At 37.7% G+C, this 19,702-nt stretch overlaps 1 protein-coding gene across 6 annotated transcripts in view; it reads right to left on the reverse strand.

Moving 5' to 3' along the window:
* NAV3 (neuron navigator 3) overlaps positions 1 to 19,702 on the reverse strand; it is a 611,692-nt gene that overhangs the window by 204,932 nt on the left and 387,058 nt on the right. For all 6 annotated transcript variants that reach the window (XM_044228605.1, XM_044228606.1, XM_044228604.1 and 3 more), the window contains one exon: positions 3,055 to 4,081. In XM_044228605.1, the coding sequence (XP_044084540.1) occupies positions 3,055 to 4,081 (1,027 nt within the window). The remainder of the gene's footprint in view (positions 1 to 3,054; positions 4,082 to 19,702) is intronic.

Genomic DNA, 19,702 nt, shown 5'->3' on the forward strand with positions numbered 1-19,702 from the left:
TATTAGTCACATCTTGGCAGCCAGAATTTTTCTAGTAATAATACTTCATATTTCTATACACAGAGAAAGAACTGATGAGCAAAGAAGGGCATACTAGAGGTCTACGTATAGTTGGGTTAAAAGGCAAACCCCTACTAGTCCTGTGACTTTAAGAGATGAGTCATGTTCTGATTTGAAATCTCTGATTCTTCACCTCTGTAGAATGGAGATAACATTCTTTTCTCATGAGGTTATGATAAAGTTTAAATGAGAGAATGAACATAAATCTTGTAACATACAGACTTGCACTACCTACTCAACAACATTATAAAGTAGTTAATTATTATTATTATCTTATCAAATAATTAGCAACTCCTAGAAAGTCTGTCAGACATTTTGAAGGAAGAATTCTTAAATGGGCTTGGAGCAGGCAGAGTCCAAAGTACATCAGGGGGTCATATAATCCAAACTACGTGACTTTGTGATATAAATAGCTTTCACTGACAGTTAAAAAGCTTAACTGTTAATTACTCTACCTTGAGGAGATTTATATTATCATTTATAAAATTATTTTTAATTTATAGAAGACTCCCAGCAATTATTGCCTCCTACATAGACTATGATATGAAATTTTCTTATTAGATGGTTTTATTTCCAACTACCTTATATTATTCATAATGACACAACTAATTGTTGATATTTGTAAGTCATTCACTCTGAACCTGGCTCCGTGCTAAAGTCTTTACATGGGGTTGCCTTACTTAATCTTTAAAACACCTAAATAAGGTGTATATTCTTAACCACCACCCTTTATAGGGTTATAAACTGAAATTTGGGCAAGACTGTTCACCATGTGGCAGGTACTGTTCCAAGCCCTGTATAAATATTAATTCAATCTTCAAAATAGCTTTATGAGACAATGTCTATTATCATCCCCATTTTACAGATTAGGAATCGAGGCTCAGAATCTTTAAATATTTTGCCCAAAGTCCCATGGCTAATAAATGACCAACAGAGGCAAACTGATTCCAACACAGGCAAACTGGCTCTCGGGGTCATCTTCTCAACAATGCAAGATGTTGTTTCTGAACAATGACAGAACCAACAGACTTCACAGCCTATATTCTTAGCTACTTGGCTGAATTACCTCGGTTTTATAATCCTTATTTCAAAAAGGACAAATTCAGAGGTTGGACAACCTGGCAAGGACACACAGCTGATCCACGGTTGAAACTGTAAGCTGTACTCCTTCCTCTTTTTATTTTATTTTTTGTTTTTTATTATTTTTTTCTAAAGATTTTATTTATTTATTTGACAGAGAGAGACAGTGAGAGAGGAAACACAAGCGGGGGAGTGGGAGGGGGAGCAGCAGACTTCCCACTGAGCAGGGAGCTGGATGCTGGGCTCAATCCCAGGACCCTGGGTCATGACTGGAGGTAAAGGAAGATGCTTGATCACTGAGCCCCCCAGGTGCCCCTCCGCTGGATACTTTATGACAAAGAAACAAACAATCCTATTGCTACTTCCAGGACGATGCTTGCCAACCTGGCAGGTACAGTCTTTCTGCTTAGATTTGCACTTTCCTGTGAAACTCATTTGTGGTGATTTGAAATGACTGATGCTTCCACAGAATATATTAGAGATGCATGAGTGAGCTGAGTATGGCATATTTAAAACTTTGTGATTTTTTTTCTTACATATTTGGAATGTGAATTATGATTTGACATCTTAAATTCTCATTTGTCAGATAGGGAGTCCGGACTTAGAGCTGACTCCCGTATGATCCAAAGACAAAGGTTTTAAATGAATTGCTGCTACTAAAGGCAGAAAAGCAGACCTAAAAAAGAGCTGAAATGCAATAATTAGAAACTTGCTTTGCTGAGTACATGAAGCACCAGAAAAGCACCTACATTTTTCATTGAAGGAAAACAAATCCTTATAATTATTTTCTTTACTTAAAAAACCCATACATTTAACAAATTTAATATGCTTTTAAGCTATATAATATTGATGCTTATTTAATTATAGCAGGTCCTACTTCCTATTCAGAAAATTTCTTTCCTGTTGTCGAACTTCCAACCTGCCGAAAGGTCAGATGTTATTACTCCCTACGCATTTCCTCACAGAAAAGGCAGTGAATAAAAATGGAGACAAAGCAGGGACTGACATGTTTCTAATCAATGAAAACAAACCACACAACAGACAAAATGTGCTATTTTTATAACTATATAGTAGAATGAGTATTTTAAAATATAGCATATATTGACATATCTTAAACCTTATAAAATAAAGAATTATAATGCAAAAACTAATAAATTAAGCACAATTATAAGAATTATGTAGATGATTATTTGGGGCTAGGAACTTATGATTAGCTATAGGAAAGTAATATAAATTTTAAGCTGGGAGAGCAATGCCTTAAAAACAACATTTAACAAACACAGTGTACCAGAATATATAATAAACATATGCATGACCCTGTTATTCTTCTCAGCTTTTTACGTAGGTACTGTTACTCCTATTGACAACTGTAGAAAATGAGATTAAGAGATGTTAAGTAACTTGTTCAAAGTCACACAGCTGGTAAGTACCAGGGCAGGACATTTAATCCACAGGTGTCTGATTCCAGAGCCTGCCCCTTTAACCATCATGACATATTTTCTCTCAAGGGTGAAACAAAAATATCTGTGAACTTTATAAAACTAAGAATTACTTTAAAATACTAATAATAAAAGTAGCAGTAGAAGTCATAATGGTAATAGACAAAGGAGAGAATCATGGCATCTGGATTTTCCTTCTTCTCTGAGAACAAGAAAGCTAACTTCTGAAGGCTTCAAGAGGAAGGCCTACAAAGAAGGGTGGAGAGGACAGAAGATGGGAAGAGGAGGAAGAATAGGCCTAGAGCATACTAGATCTTTTTATTTTCTTAAAACATTAAATCCTAGCCCTTTATTTTCAGACCAAAGAGTTCCAAAATGATAAAGTAAAACACAGCTCTAGTAACTTTCATCACGATGCGCGGAGTAGGAAGAGCTGTAGGAGTTCACAACCGTGGATGCACAGCAGCCATCTTACCTGTAAATGAACGGAGCCACCGTGGCGGTGTTGGGGTGGCTGTGTTGTTGCTGCTGAGGGAGTTGGACAGCACCGTTCCCTGTGGTCTGCCCACCACCTTGTGCCACCAGTGCAGCACAGGAGCCAGGGGGAGGGGCTTGGCTGGCTTCCCTTCCTTCCAAAGGAGCAGGGCAATTGGATATGCTTGCTTTCTCAGTGGTCATGGGCTTGGGTAAGGACTGGGAAGGGCTTCCCTTGGTAGTCCTGAATTTTTCTGACTCTTTGCTCACTGCACTGCCAGGTGAAACGGTCTGCTTTGCTGTGGGAACCTTCGAGCCCGGTTTTGGAATGCCACTGGAAGAAGGGATTAAGCTTTCTTTCTTAGCTGCTGCCGTCTTGCTACCCTTTGGGATCAAGCTTGCAATTTTAGAAGTCTTTTTCGGAGCTGTCTCTGTCACCTGATCCTTCTCATCCTTGACCGGTTTTTCAGTGCAAACTTTATTTTTGTCCCTGTTCTTTTCCTCTTTTTCCTTTGGCTGTAGCAAAGACTTTTTATTGCTGAGATGTTTGCTTCCAGCTTTTGGAGGGGCTAATTTAGGGGACACTTTGGGGCTGCTGTTGGTTGAGCCACCGCTATTCAGACCACTGTTAAACCCTTCCGTCTCGCCAGATTCAGAAAAGGCATCGTCATCTTTCCCCCCATCACTGGTCCCTGAACTGGGAGGCTGAGGGGGACGTAAAGCAGTCCGGGCATTGACCAGCTTGAATTTTTCAAGCATGGATTTCTGGCCCGAGGAGGCTGTTTTGACCCCTTCTGATACAGGGGGCTTCAGTCTGTCTGCCGATGGTGTGGGGGAGGTGGCTGGGTTGGACTGTTTCACGGTCAGCATGGTGGAGGTGGCACTGTGCTTGACATTCATGGACTTGCTGCGCCAGGGCTTGCTGGAGCTCGGAGAAGGGATGGCAGACGCAGGGGGCTGCCCCGCTGTGCCAGGGGGCTGCGTGTTACCATTTACACCTGAAGATGGCTGAGGTCCTTTGGAGGAATCTGGACGTGAAGACAAAATAATAAAGAACAGGTTAATGATATTTGATCATGTATATCATAGCCCTGAGTACTTCTAACCACAGAAACAGTTAAGGATCTCTCCTGTGAGCTGAACGCAGCCCTGCTCCATGGCATCAGTCACCTTGGTGATATGGCTGTTTTGATATTGTACATCAAAAATTCAGGATCTGAGAGCCACTGATTTTGGAAAACAACTTTTGCTTTTGCTTTTTCCTTCCTAAAATTACTCTTACCTAGATAAACTTGGCTCATAGATATCATAAATATTAGATAGATAGTCAGAGATATCTAAAGACAAAATATTATCCTTCCCTTAAGCAATTCTTTATATTTTTTCCAATTACTGCTGTACCTCAGAGCAATAAATTGATTCTGCATATAGTCATATAAAATATGTTGTAAAATAAATGTTGAGAAATCATTTGACCTTATATGGAAACTACCTTTTTGTTATCTGATTGAATGTGCTTATGAATTAGGACTTAGCTCGTAGTTAATACTGTTAACTTTGATTTTTATAAAAAAATTGAAATTTAGGCTTATATGGGTCAGATATAATACATATATGTTGTACATATTATATATGTTATATATTTATATAAAATATGCATTTATATCTAGATATATTTATATTATATATGTATCATATAATATATATAATATATATTATATATTATACAAATCTATATAACAACCCTACAAGGTAGGTATTGATATTTTATCCCTATTTTATAAATAAAAAACAAAGGAAAGAAAAACTGCAGAACTTGTTCAAGGTCACCCAGCCTGGATTTGAACACAAGTTAGAGCTGGTGCTCTTAACCAGCATACCTGTAGCCTCCTGAAGTGATCTGAGCAAACCTTAAATACTAGTGAAAACTCAAGCTACTTTTGTGGGGCTATGGAAATAAGGCCTTTTTCTATAAGAACTTTATAATGCACGTGTTTACTTACTTTTTGCTCAGAAATCTCATTATGGTATGAACTATTCTATGACTCTTTGGTTCTAACACTGACTGATGTCTGATTACAAGTCTCATTTTTAAGTACAAAAAACTAAATCAAAGAGGTATTTTATAACATGGGATAGAATAGAAAGAACTGAGCTTGGAGTTTAAAGACCTCAGTATAAATGTTAATTCACATTGGGGAGCAATAGAATTCTGGTCATTTACCTTACACTTCATCTGTTGTAAATGCCTCCTTCTTTCTTTCTTTTTTTTTTTTTGGAAACATGAAATGATCAGTGACAAAATTAGATATCTAGGTAACAGAGGCATCATTTAGCACTGTTTACAGAATAGATATTGGTAAATAGATGCAGAGCTATTTTTTTTAAAGATTTCATTTATTTATTTCACAGAGGTCACAAGTAGGCAGAGAGGCAGGCAGAGAAAGAGAGAGAGAGAGAGAGAGGAGGAAGCAGGCTCCCCGCAGAGCAGAGAGCCTGATGTGGGGTTCGATCCTAGAACCCTGGGATCATGACCCGAGCTGAAGGCAGAGGCTTTAACCCACTGAGACACCCAGGTGCCTGCAGAGCTATTTTTGATGAAATAGCTCTGTTCAATGGAAATATTTTATAAATAATATCCTCTCTATAATATTCAGAAATTAGAGCCAATTTAATTCCATTAAATATTCACAATATACTACAATGTTTTTAATTTTAAATGTTTTCTTCAAAATGCATGAAAAATGATATGTGATCAAACCAATCAGTACCAAGTACTACTCTTAACAATTTTTCAGAAAAGGAAATTAAGGGGCTCCTGGGTGGCTCAGTGGGTTAAAGCCTCTGCCTTTGGCTCAGGTCATGATCCCAGGGTCCTGGGATCGAGCCCCACATTGGGCTCTCTGCTCAGCAGGGAGCCTGCTTCCCTTCCTCTCTCTCTGCCTGCCTCTCTGCCTACTTGTGATCGCTGTCTGTCAAATAAATAAATAAAATCTTAAAAAAAAAAGGAAAGGAAATTAATACACAAAAAGAGAAAATAAAGAAATTAGAGACACAAAAAGAGGTTAAATTATTAGTTGAATATTTGTGTGAGTTAAACTTTTTTAAACTAAGTGTGCCTAAAATGACATAAGATTTGTGAACTTTATGTTAACAAGAATGGACAAATGCATTTTATATTCAATAATTTATTCTGCCAAATTTTTATTTAAATTCCAGTTTGTTAACGTACAGTATAACATTAGTTTCAGGTGTAGGATTTAGTGATTTATCACTTACATACAACACCCAATGCTCATCTCAAGAGCCCTCCTTAATATTTGTTTTAAAAACTGGTATACTAGAGATTATAGATGATGGTGGAGGAGTAGCCAATGAAATATCATTAGGTTCCAGGAGATCAGCTAGATAGTAATCAGTCCAATCTGAACACCTACAAACTCAACAGGAGATAGAAGAGAAGAAGAGCAGCAATCCTAGGAATAGAAAATCGACCACTTTCTCGGGGTCTGAAAGGTAAGACAGGCGGAGAAGTGAATCTGAAGCAATGGGAAGATACTCCGCGGGGGGAGGGGCCAGCTCGGGACAAGCAGTGGAGCAATGAAGCACAAAATCAGAACTTTGACAAGTCTGCTCCACTGAGGGATGTTGCTCCAGAGGCTAAGCAAGGGTGGGGCCCTAGTGGGGACAGTCTTGTCTCAGGACCCGCAGGGTCACAGAAAGACCGGGGATGTCTGAGTGTGGCAGAGTTACCAGGTATCAGAGCAGGGAAGCCAGCTACAGAGATGGAGCCAAAGAGTGAGATCTCATCTCAGTGCTAAACCATTATCTAAGGCACAGTTGGATCTCTGCTCTTCAAGTAGGGATCCCACAAGTGGAAAATCCAGAGAGATCCCCTTCATCCTCATCTGGGAGGACCAGCGCAGGAGCATGTGAAAGGAATCTGCTGGATTTGGAGAATCCAAATGTAGCTGTGCGCCAGAGAGAGAAACGCTTGGTCACAGGCAGGGTGAGCACGGAGCACAGACAGAGACATGGCCTTTTTCCCCATGATCCTTCAGTCTTGCAAAGTTAAATTATTTTATTTTTTTTATTCTATTTTTTAAAACTTTTCTTCTTTCCTCTTTCAATTTTTTTTAAGATTTTATTTATTTATTTGACAGACAGAGATCACAAGTAGGCAGAGAGGCAGGTAGAGAGAGAGAAGGAAGCAGGCTCCCTACTGAGCAGAGAGCCTGATGTGGGGCTCGATCCCAGGACTCTGGGATTATGACCTGGGCCGAAGGCAGAGGTTTTAACCCACTGAGCCACCCAGGCACCCCTCTTCTTTTAATTTTTAAAACTATTTTAATAATACCTTTTTAAAAAAAATAAGATACTTTTAAAATATTCATTGTTATAGTTCTATTTTATCCCTTCTTTTTTTCTTCTTTTTCCAACCAACTTATCTTATTGATTCCTTTTTTAGAATCTTTAATTATCATCTTTACAATCATATTCCATCCCTTCATTGTGTTTACCCTTCTTTATATATATACATATAAATTTTTCTTTCTTTAAAATTTTGGAAGTTAGTTTCTTCTAAGAGACCAGAATACACCCAAATTCAAGTGGGTGGCTCTATTCTACTCACCAGCCTAATACATATAATTTTTTATTTTTTGTTTTTCTTTTTCCCCCTTTCTTCTCCTCCTGGTTTAGTGTATCTTCTGATTTGGTTACCATATATTTTTCTGGGGTCTTTCCCACCCTTTCAGTATTTTATTCCCTTTTTCATATATTCTTCTCTAAATAAAATAATAAGGCAGAAAAACGCAACCCCAAAAAAACAGAACAATAGTCAGAACCAATGGCTAGGGACCTAATCAATATGGACATATGTAATATGTCAGAACTAGAGTCCAGAATGATGATTCTCAAGGGGGTAGCTGGGATCAAAAAAGACATGGAAGATATTAGAGAAATACTGTCTGGAGAAATAAAAGCCCGTTCTGGAGAAATAAAAGAGCTAAAATCCAATGAAGCTGAAATCAAAAAAAGCTATTAATGAGGTGAAATAAAAAATGAGGCTCTTACTGCTAGGACAAATGAGGCAGAAGAGAGAATTAGTGATATAGAAGCACAAATGATGGAGAATAAAGAAGCTGAGAAAAAGAAAGAAAAACAACTACTGGACCACGAGGGGAGAATTCGAGAGATAAGTGGTATCATAAAATGAAACAATATTAGAATAATTGGGATTCCAGAAGAAGAAGAAAGAGAGAGGGGGGCAGAATGTATATTGGAGCAAATTATAGTAGAGAATTTCCTTAATATGGCCAAGGAAACAAGCATCAAAATCCAGGAGGCATAGAGAATTCTCCTCAAAATCAATAAAAATAGGTCCAACCCCATCATCTAATAGTAAAACTTACAAGTCTTAGTGACAAAGAGAAAATCCTGAAAGCAGCTCAGGACAAGAAGTCTCTAACATAAAATGGTAGAAATATTAGTTGGGCAGCAGACTTAACCACAGAGACCTGGCAGGCCAGAAAGAACTGGCATGATATATTCAGAGAACTAAATGAGACAAATATGCAGCCAAGAATACTATATCCAGCTAGGCTGTCATTAAAAATAGAAGGAGAGAAAAAAACTTCCAGGATTAACAAAAATTAAAAGAATTTGCAAACACCAAAACAGCCCTATAGGAAATATTGTACGGGGTCCTCAAAGCAAAGAGAGAGCCTAAAAGTAGTAGACCAGAAAGGAACAGAGGCAATCTACAGTAACAATCACTTTACAGGCAATATTATGGCACAAAATTCATATCTTCCAATAGTTACCCTGAATGTAAATGGGCTAAATGCCCCATTCAAAGGACACAGGGTATCAGAATGGAAAAATAAGATCCATTGATATGCTGTCTACAAAAAAGTCATTTTAGATCCAAAGACACCTCCAGATTGAAAGTGAGGAGGTTTAAAACAATTTACCATGCTAATGAACATCAAAAGAAAGCTGAGGTGGCAATCCTTATATCAGATACATTAGATTTTAAGTCGAAGATTTTAAGTCGAATATCAAAAGAAAGCTGAGGTGGCAATCCTTATATCAGATACATTAGATTTTAAGTGGAGGAGGGACATTATATCATACTCAAAGTGTCTGTCCAACAAGAAGATCTAACAATTTTAGATATCTATACCCCTAACATGGAAGCAGATAACTATATAAACCACTTAACAACAAAATCAAAGAAACACATTGATAATTATACAGTAATAGTAGGGGACTTTAACACCCACCTCACTGAAATGGACAGATCATCCAAGCAAAAGATCAACAAGGAAATATAGGTCTTAAATGACACACTGGACCAGATGGACATCACAGATATATTCAGAACATTCCATGCCAAAGCAACAGAATACACATTCTTCTTTAGTGCATATGGAACATTCTCCAGAATAGATCCCATCCTGGGTCACAAATCAGGTCTCAACTTGTACCAAAAGATTGGGATCATTCCCTGCATATTTTCAGACCACAATGCTCTGAAGCTAGAATTCAATTACAAGAGAAAAGTTGGAAAGAACTTAAATGCCTGGAAGCTAAACAGCATCCCACTAAAGAACGAATGCTTCAACCAGGAAATTAAAGAAAAAATTCATGAAAATGAAAAACAACTGTTCAAAATCTTTGGGACACAGCAAAGGCGGCCCTGAGAGGAAACTATATAGCGATAAAAGCCTTTCTCAAGAAACAAGAAAGTTCTCAAGTATACAACCTAACACTACACCTAAAGGAGATGGAGAAAGAACAGCAAAGAAAGCCTAAACCCAGCAGGAGAAGATAAATCATAAAGATCAGAACAGAAATCAATGAAATAGAAACCAAAAGAACAGTAGAAAAAAAAAATCAATGAATCTAGGAGCTGGTTCTTTGAAAGAATTAATAAGATTGATAAGCCCCTGGCCAGACTTATGAAAAAGAAAAGAGAAAGGGACCAAATAAATAAAATTATGAATGAAAGAGGAGAGTAATGACCAAAACTAAAGAAATACAAACAATTATAAGAACATATTATGAGCAACTATACACCAGCACATTTGACAATATGGAAGAAATGGATGCATTCCTAGAAACCTATAAACTACTAAAACTAAACCAAGAAGAAACAGAAAACCTGAATAGACCCATAACCAGTAAGGAGATGGAAGCAGTCATCAAAAATCTCCAAATAAAAAAGACCCCAGGGCCAGACAGCTTCCCAGAGGAATTCTACCAAACATTCAAAGAGGAATTAATACCTATTCTCCTGAAATTATTAAAAAAAAATACAAATGGAAGGAAAACTTCCAAACTCATTTTATGAGGCCAGCATTACCTTGATCCCAAAACCAGACAAAGACCCCATGAAATAGGAAAATTACAAACCAATATCCAACAAACACAGATATGAAAATTCTTACCAATCTACTAGCCAATAGGATCCAACAGTATATTAAAAGGTTTATTCACCACGACCAAGTGGAATTTATTCCTGAGCTGCAAGGTTGGTTCAACATCCATCAATCAATGTGATACAATACATTAATAAAAGCAAGAACAAGAACCATATGATACTCTCAATAGATGCTGAAAAAGCATTTGACAAAGTACAGCATCCTTTCTTCATCAAAACTCTTCACAGTGTAGAGATAGAGGGCACATACCTCAATATCATCAAAGCCATCTATGAAAAGCATGCGAAGAATATCATTCTCAATGGGGAAAAACTGAGAGCTTTTAAGCTAAGGTCAGGAACATCGCAGGGAGGTCCATTATCACCACTGCTATTCAACATAGTACTAGAAGTCCTAGCCTCAGCGATTAGACAACAAAAAGAAATTAAAGGCATCCGAACCAGCAAAGGAGTTAAACTATCACTCTTTGTAGATGATTGGATACTTTATGTGGGAAAACCCAAAAGACTGCACTCCAAAACTGCTAAAACTCATACAGAAATTCAGTAAAGTATCAGGATATAAACCAATGCACAGAAATCACCCGCATTTTTATACATCAGCAACAAGACAGAAGAAATAGAAATTAAGAAGTCGGTTCCAATTACAATTGCACCCAAAACCATAAGATACCTAGTAATAAACCTAACCAAAGAGGCAAAGAATCTGTACTCAGAAAACTATAAAGTAGTCATGAAGGAAATGGAGGAAGACACAAAGAAATAGAAAAATATTCCATGCTCATGGATTGGAAGAACAAATATTGTGAAAATGTCTATGCTACCTAAAACAATCTACACATTTAACGTGATCCCTATCAAAATACCATCAATTTTTTTTCAACGAAATGGAGCAAATAATCCTAAAATTTGTATGGAACCAGAAAAGACCCCAAGTAGTCAGAGGAATGTTGAAAAAGCAAGCCAAAGTTGGTGGTATCACAAGTCCAGACTTCAAGCTCTATTACAAAGCTGTCATCATTAAGACAGTATGGTACTGGCACAAAAATAGACACACAGATCAATGGAACAGAGTAAAGAGCCCAGAAATAGATACTCAACTCTATGGTCAACTAATCTTCGACAAAGCAGGAACGAATGTCCAATGGAAAAAAGACAGTCTCTTCAACAAATGGTTTTGGGAAAATTGGACAGCCACATGCAGAAGAATGAAACTGGACCATTTCCTTACACCACATACGAAAATAGACACAAAATGGATGAAAGACCTCAATGTGAGACAGGAATCTATCAAAATCCTTGAGGGGAATACAGGCAGCAACCCCTTTGACCTCATCTGCAGCAACTTCTCCCTATAAACATCCCCAGAGGCAAGGGAAGCAAGGGCAAAAATGAACTATTGGGACTTCATCAAGATCAGAAGCTCTTGCACAGCAAAGGAAACAGTCAACAAAAGCAAAAGACAACTGACAGAATTTGGAGAAGATATTTGCAAATGACATCACAGATAAAGGGCTAGTTACCAAAATCTATAAAGAACTTATCAAACTCAACACCCAAAGAACAAATAATCCAATCCAGAAATGTGCAGGGCGGGGGGCACCTGGGTGGCTCAGTGTGTTAAGCCTCTGCCTTAGGCTCATGTCATGATTTCAGGGTCCTGGGATCAAGCCCCACATTGGGCTCTCTGCTCAGCAGGGAGCCTGCTTCTTCCTCTCTCCCTGCCTGCCTCTCTGCCTCCTTGTGATCTCTCTCTCTGTCAAATAAATAAATAAAATCTTTAAGAAAAATTGAAAAAGAAAGAAAGAAATGGGTGAGGATATGAATACACATTTCTGCAAAGAAGACATCCAGATGGCCAATAGACACATGAAAAAGTGCTCCACATCACCCTGCATCAAGGAAATACAAATCAAAACCACAATGAGATACCACCTCACACCAGTCAGAATGACTAAAATAAACAAGTCAGGAAACAACAGCTGTTGGCAAGGATGCAGAGAAAGAAGAACCCTCCTATACTGTTAGTGGGAATGAAAGCTGGTGTAGCGACTCTGGAAAACAGCACGGAGGTTCCTCAAAAAGTTGAAAATAGAGCTATAATATGACTCAGCAATCGCACTACTGGGTATTTACCCTAAAGATACAAATGTAGTGATCTGAAGGGGCATGTGCACCCGAATGCTTATAGCAGCAACATCCACAATAGTCAAAATATGGAAAGAACCTAGATGTCCATCAACAGATGAATGGATAAAGAAGATGTGGTGTATATATATATATATATATATATATATATATATATATATATGTATATATACCTATATATACACACAATGGAATACTATGTAGCCATCAAATGAAATGAAATCTTGCCGGTTGCAACGACGTGGATGGAAGTAGAGGGTATTGTGTTGAACAAAATAAGTGAATCAGAGAAAGACAATTATCATATGATCTCTCTGATATGAGGAATTTGAGAGCCAGGGCAGGAGGGGTAGGGAAGGAAAAAATGAAAGAGGATGGGATCAGGAGGGAGACAAACCGTAAGAGACTCTTAATCTCAAAAGTAAACTGAGGCTTGCTAGTGGGTGGAAGGGTAGGGAGAGAGTGGTTGCATTATGGACATTGGGGACGGTAAGTGCTATGTTAAGTGCTGAGAAGTGTGTAAGCCTAACAATTCACAGACCTGCACCCCTGCAGCAAATTATATATTATATGTTAATAAAAATAATTAAAAAAATTGTATACAACTTTAATTCTAATACTCCTTGCTTTTCTACAATTCCATATTTCAACTGGCAAAAGTTAGCGTAAGACTGTACATACATACTCTACATGAAAATGTAATAGTTTACTGAAAAGTCAAAATGCTTACATGGTATATGTAAAGTGTACAGCCTATGATGATAAATTGATTTTTTCAGTATTTGTGTTAATTCTGTAATTGTGTCCATTTCTAGAATATTTGTAGAAATCTATTAGTTTTGTACATAAACAGTAAGGTGTTCTGAAAAACAGTTTTGACTAATTCAAAACAAATCCAACAAGCTTCAAAGTACCCAATGTCTCAAATACATTCACTCTCTGTTAGTGGATTTTAATCTTTTACTTCAATCTCTTTTAAATACAGGTACTTCAATCTCTTTTAAATATAGGTTATTCTAAATTTTTTTCACTTACACATTAAGATCCCTTCCAGAAACCGGTAACATTTCATCATAATTTGAATCATTCTCAGTAGCAGAATGAACACACTGACTACCTGCAGTTAGAAATGCCTACCAGGGGCCCCTGGGTGGCTCAGTGGGTTGAAGCCTCTGCCTTCAGCTCGGGTCATGATCCCAGGGTCCTGGGATCGAACCCCACATCAGACTCTCTGCTCAGCGGGGAGCCTGCTTCCCTTCCTCTCTCTCTCTGCCTGCCTCTCTGCCTACTTGTGATCTATGTCTGTCAAATAAATAAATAAAATCTTTAAAAAAAAAAATAAAGAAATGCCTACCAAATATGTCTTCAGAATATTTCCCATTTATTGGTAAGGTCTGAACTTTGACCTCACTTCCTTCGGAAAAAACAGCAACAACCACCACCACCAAAAACCAAAAAAGAAACCAGAAGCATTATCCCCACCCCCATTTCTGATCATCAAGTCCAGCATCAAGTCCAGATTCAGTGGCTCCTTTGCATTTTTCCATAGCTTATTATTTCCTCTCCTATAACCATTATAACTCCGGTAAAATTGCCTGTTTTGTACTATACTGTAGGTTCCATTAAAGCAAAGACCATGCCTATTATGATCGTGCACAGACTGTTTGACATCCTACGTGTTCAACTTAATAGAGGTTCTCAAAGTTTACTGTGCATGTAAGTGACATGAGGGCCCATGGACTACACACCACATTGTGATTCAGCAGATCTGCTGTGGGCCCTGAGATTCTGCATTTCTAACAAGCTCCAGAGGAAGAGGATGCTGCTGGTCACAAACCAGGTTTCGAATAACAAAGGTTGAATGGACTCAGAAATGCTGGCAATTGCTGACAGTATCAGCTCTCAAGAATGTTTCTTATGACAGTACCCAATTGGGCTGAATTTCTAAATGTTCCCTAGCTGTGCAACATGAATATTCTTTGCCCTGTGAATTTTCAGAACCTTATCCAGTTCTGAATTCACTGGGTGTTTGACAGTTTGTGGCAAGAGGCTCTGCAAACAAAAGAAGCCCATCAGGTTTTCCTGATGGCCACCTATTTAGTGCGGAGCTTCTGTGTATCTGCAACTCGCTTAAGAAGTCAGGAGACTCTTATCCCTGTGTGCCTGGGAGCTCTCATGGGAATGAGAAAAAGGTGGAAGAGAATGTGGCAGGAGGCTTCTGAAGTGTATAGCCATCAGCCAGATAGACTGCCACAACAGGTCAAGCGCAGAAGAGGAATTTCAACACCGCTACTCTCAGAAATGAGTCAGGAGAGACTCAACATTACGACATCCACATCCAAACCACAGCCATGGTCACAGTAACAGTGTAAAAGCATTCTCAGGTGAGTACCCACATAGAAACCACTTCTGGAAGCTCCACTCTCAATCTGTCCACAGCCTGTCTTACTGAGCAACAGTGAGGTGCTTCAGGTCTCATTAAGAGGGCAAATCATCGTTGTTGTACATCACAAAGGCACTGGAATAATAAGAGTCTCCTTGTACTCCTCACAGTCAAGCGTGCATGACAGCAGTGGAGGAAAAGCTAGCCAGCTCCTCGGAAGTGGGTACTGCCACAGATTCTAGTCTCTCTGATTTCCACGTTCAATGTTAAGTAGCCCGGTCTCACAGGTATTTTCCTGAATGTTGAAAACTCAGGTTCGGACTATGAATGAGTTGTTATCTAGGTATGAGGAAATGCCCAGATATCTAATGCACATATTTTTAAAGGCATCCTAGCAATGGATCTGCCTTGAATTTGCAGAACCTGTCTCTGCCTTCAGCCCTGCCTTCTGGTCTCTAGACCCTAAAAGAGAAATTTTCTTCTACTCATTCTCCTTTCCTTCCTCCTCTTCCTCCACCTCCACATACCCCATCATCAGTTCTGCTACAACCAAATAATATTGTTTATCAACTGCTTACTTGTTCCCCAAGCACTTTGATCCACAGTATCACACTGAAAGCTCTTCATACAGGGGATCTCACTTAAACCCTTAATAATCTGCAATATACTTATGATTTCTCTTATTATAAATGGGAAAACTGAAGCTTAAAAAGCAAAAGCAACTTGTTCCAATTCACACATATAATAAAAAACTTAGAAAAGAGAAAATCAAAATGGGAGCTCAGGTTTTTCTGACTCTAAATTTTGGAGGCTTTTCAATCTCTCTTGTTTCTATGTGTTCACTGCCTACCCAGAAATTCTGCTGGTGTGGCTCTCCAGAAAGCCACATTTTGTCACAGTAGTGAAGTTATTTGGGTAATTCCTTGAAGCACGGTGTCCCTCTTCCTCGATGAGCCAAATACAAGTGGGGAGAATATGATAGGAGACCCTTTCTACTTAGTACCTTATATACTATCTCCTTGGGCAACCTACCTGCATCATCCTTCTGAGTTGATAGAGGAATAAATTTTAATTCATGCTTAGAAAATATATAAATTGACAGAGTTAAATTTTAGTTATCTTATCACACACACACACACACACACACCCCCACACCCACCCACACACACACACACACACACACACAGTTGATGACCTGGAAAAAATGCCAATCTAGTTCTAGTAAAATTAATACACATGGACAAATTTAATAGTCACAACAGGTATATGGAAAGTTTAGATAAGGACATTTCTCTGTGGAATGTTAGCTAGCTTTAGAGTTTAGTGCCATGTTGCCAACACTGCCATTAGTCTGAGAAAGGACGCAGGCATGGGCTTCAACCTATTTACCTCTTCTTCCTTGCTGAATAGTATGGTGCTTAGAGGCAAGCAAACCAGCTTTCAACTTAAAAAGTAGCAACAGAATAACAATACACCAAGTAACAAAAATGATGACAATAGCACCATGTATTTTCAAGCATTCACTGTGTAGGGGACACGGTACTCCCTGTTATCTCTGATCCCTGCTAAACACAGGGAAACTTCAGTATCACAGGTCATTGTGAAAGGAAGGAAATGATTAATTGATGTGACCATGGCAATTAGTCACCTTAGATTCTCATTTCACAAGAACACACCAAAATACATTTGAACCATTTAAAGGATTATTTTTTTTTTTTTTAAATTTAAAAAGATGTAGCATTCAAATCCGAATATGTCTTGTTACCAACTGGGCCCTTGTTCCCCTGAGCACATGGCCTTCCATGAATGATTACTCGTGCAATGTCTCAATTGTCAACTTTAGGATGACCTAACAGAAACACGGAATGGGATTACAGGGAGCCTAGAGGAGCTATCCGTTCTGCTCATGCAATGTTACAGTGCCACTTTGTGGCGTATTGTGAAATTTAGGGAAGCTTTCACTCACCAGCCAGTTTTTGTAAAAAAAATATGTAATTTATGTATAGGCATGTATAATACGTGCACACCTCAACATGTAAGCATTTATACATAAGCAAACAACATATATTCTCATCTCTCTTTTTTAAAATTATTAACATATAATGTATTATTTGCCCAAGGGGTACAGGTCTGTGAATTATCACGCTTACACACTTCACAGCACTCACCATAACACATTCCCTTCCCAATGTCCATAACCCAGCCACCCTATCCCCCACCCCCAGAAACCCACAGTTTATTTTCAGGTCTCTTTAATTTATCACCTAATATATATACTTACTTACATTATCTCATGAAAATCCCTAGTTTTAGCCTATAATTTTCATTTCACATTTATTTTAGGCTTTTTAAGTCTCAAGGAAACAAAGCAATATAATAAGTAAAATATATTTGCATTGCCTCAAAAAGAAAATAAACAGTTTAGTTCTTTGATACTACAGTAATTTCAGAGCAATTAACAATAACAGCAATAAAAAAGAAGTAATTAAGAATCAGAAAGCTACATTTTAGCAGTCAAAGTTCCATGACTAATGCGACATTCACATTAAACTTATAGTTTTAAAATTTTAACAGCGATGTTGCCAAATTCTCAGTATCAATCCTTTTCAATCTATGTTGAGTATAAAGGAAAGTGAACCTTTCATAGCAGAAGACACTTTCTTAGGACCCAGGAGAACAGAAAGGACATCTCTCTAGTAGATGTGCAGGTACAATGTAAGAGTCACTTGGAAGAAACAATCAAAAGATGGCAAAATGCCCTCCAGTACCGTGGCACATTTCTTAGCAACGTAAAAAACAACTCTCTGCTACAAACTCTGTCAAGCAACAAGTGTTTACCGAGCATAATTCAGATACTGAATTCCAAGTAAATCTAGCGATATTTACATTCCTAATAATATGAAACTGTGTAGCTTTTTAAAATATTTAATACTCAAATTTTATACAACAAGAATGATTTCTTAAGATAAGCTGCTTCAAACATGGAAAGTGTAGATATAAATGAACCAGGGCACTCTTTTCACGTGATCCCTGATTTCCAGGGAACACATATTTAATTTTTCTTTAAAGCATACATCTTGCCCATAATATACAGGCAAAATGATAAATGCTGGCATCAGAACATATTACTCGTTGTCAGTATCTGAATGGCAGGTCACCGAGAGAAGAAACTGGAGACTCTCAGAAGAAATTCTCCACAAACAGCGATATCCTCACATCACCATTTCTTCTGGAAAAAAAAAAAATCTGTTCCCACATTCCATTTCAGCAGAAGGGTGCCACCCCATGGCCTCTGACTGTAACAACGTTTCTTTTCGGCCTTTTCTGCAAAGGAGCAGCTATGGTTCCATTCACTGATATTAGAACTCATTTGGTAAAAGGGTGAAATGAACACCCTAGTTCTTGAATTGTATTAGTAGCACAATGATATTAGATGGATTTTTCGAAGTGGTAGTTTTTGATTTCTCTATTTCCTTTCATCAGTCACACAACTTGAAAATAAGTTAGTTTTACAATGCTATACAGGTAGAAAGCTACTGTACTTTCAACAGTATGTTTTTTAATAGGGAAATGAAACTGTTTTAATTGTGAATAAATCTTTATTTCCTATCACACATTCTAGAGATTCTTCAAGTGGTTCATATAACTCATCACCCAAGACTTGTTAAAGAAAGTAGAAAGTATATTTCCACGTAGAAGCATTTGGGGAACACACTGCAGACAATGTGGTTAATCCCTCAAGTAAAACATCTTAATTTGTTAAATTTATATGTTATACTTTCTAATAACTAAAAAAGGAATAGCAATTGATTAGAATACTCAAGTTAGTACTTTCTGAATTCTGTCATTATAATAGTGTGACATATGAAAACTTTGACTTAGTTTTCACCTTACTTGATCATATCTAGGATATGTACGCAGGCCAGTCTGTGACAGAGATCAGCTTGTCGGTAGAGGAATCTTCTATTTTTATATAGATTGTGCTACCACTATAAATATCCATGTCAAACAGATTAAATAAAACATTCCTATCCAAAAAGACCATTCTAATAGGCTAAAGAGTAAATTATAAATTGTTTTGTGTGTGATGTTTATTATTGTTTTGTTTGCTCTTATAATTTAAGATAATTTTTTAAAAGATTATTTATTTATTTAAGAGAGAGGGAGAGAGTGTGTGTGCACAAGTGGCAGAAAGGACAGAGGGAGAGGGAGAGAGGGAGAATCTCAAGCAGACTCCACCTTGAGTGTGGAGCCTGATGTGACACACCATCTCACGAGCCTGAGATCATGACATGAGCCGAAATCAGGAGCCAGATGCTTAACCACCTGAGCCACCCAGGTGCCAAGATAATATTTTAGAAATACAAAATAGCATGGTAATTTAGAAACATTGATATTGGATGTATTGCTAAAGTTGTAACTCCACGTTAATAGAAAATGCCATGTAACAGTCATAGGATGCAATTTATGCTTCAATTCTTATCGGCAGTATATAATATAAATATATAATGCCTATATTGGACATATTATAAATCTTTCAATTCTATTGAATTTTTAATTATTTGGGAATTAAAAGTAATGAAAACCCTGGTATTTTGCTGTAGATGTGGACCTAAGGAAATCTGCTTCTTTGAATCAAAAACATTATAATGTATGTTGTCTGTCTCCACC

This window comes from Neovison vison, chromosome 12 (assembly GCF_020171115.1).
Source record: "Neovison vison isolate M4711 chromosome 12, ASM_NN_V1, whole genome shotgun sequence".
Classification (NCBI taxonomy): Eukaryota; Metazoa; Chordata; class Mammalia; order Carnivora; family Mustelidae; genus Neogale; species Neogale vison.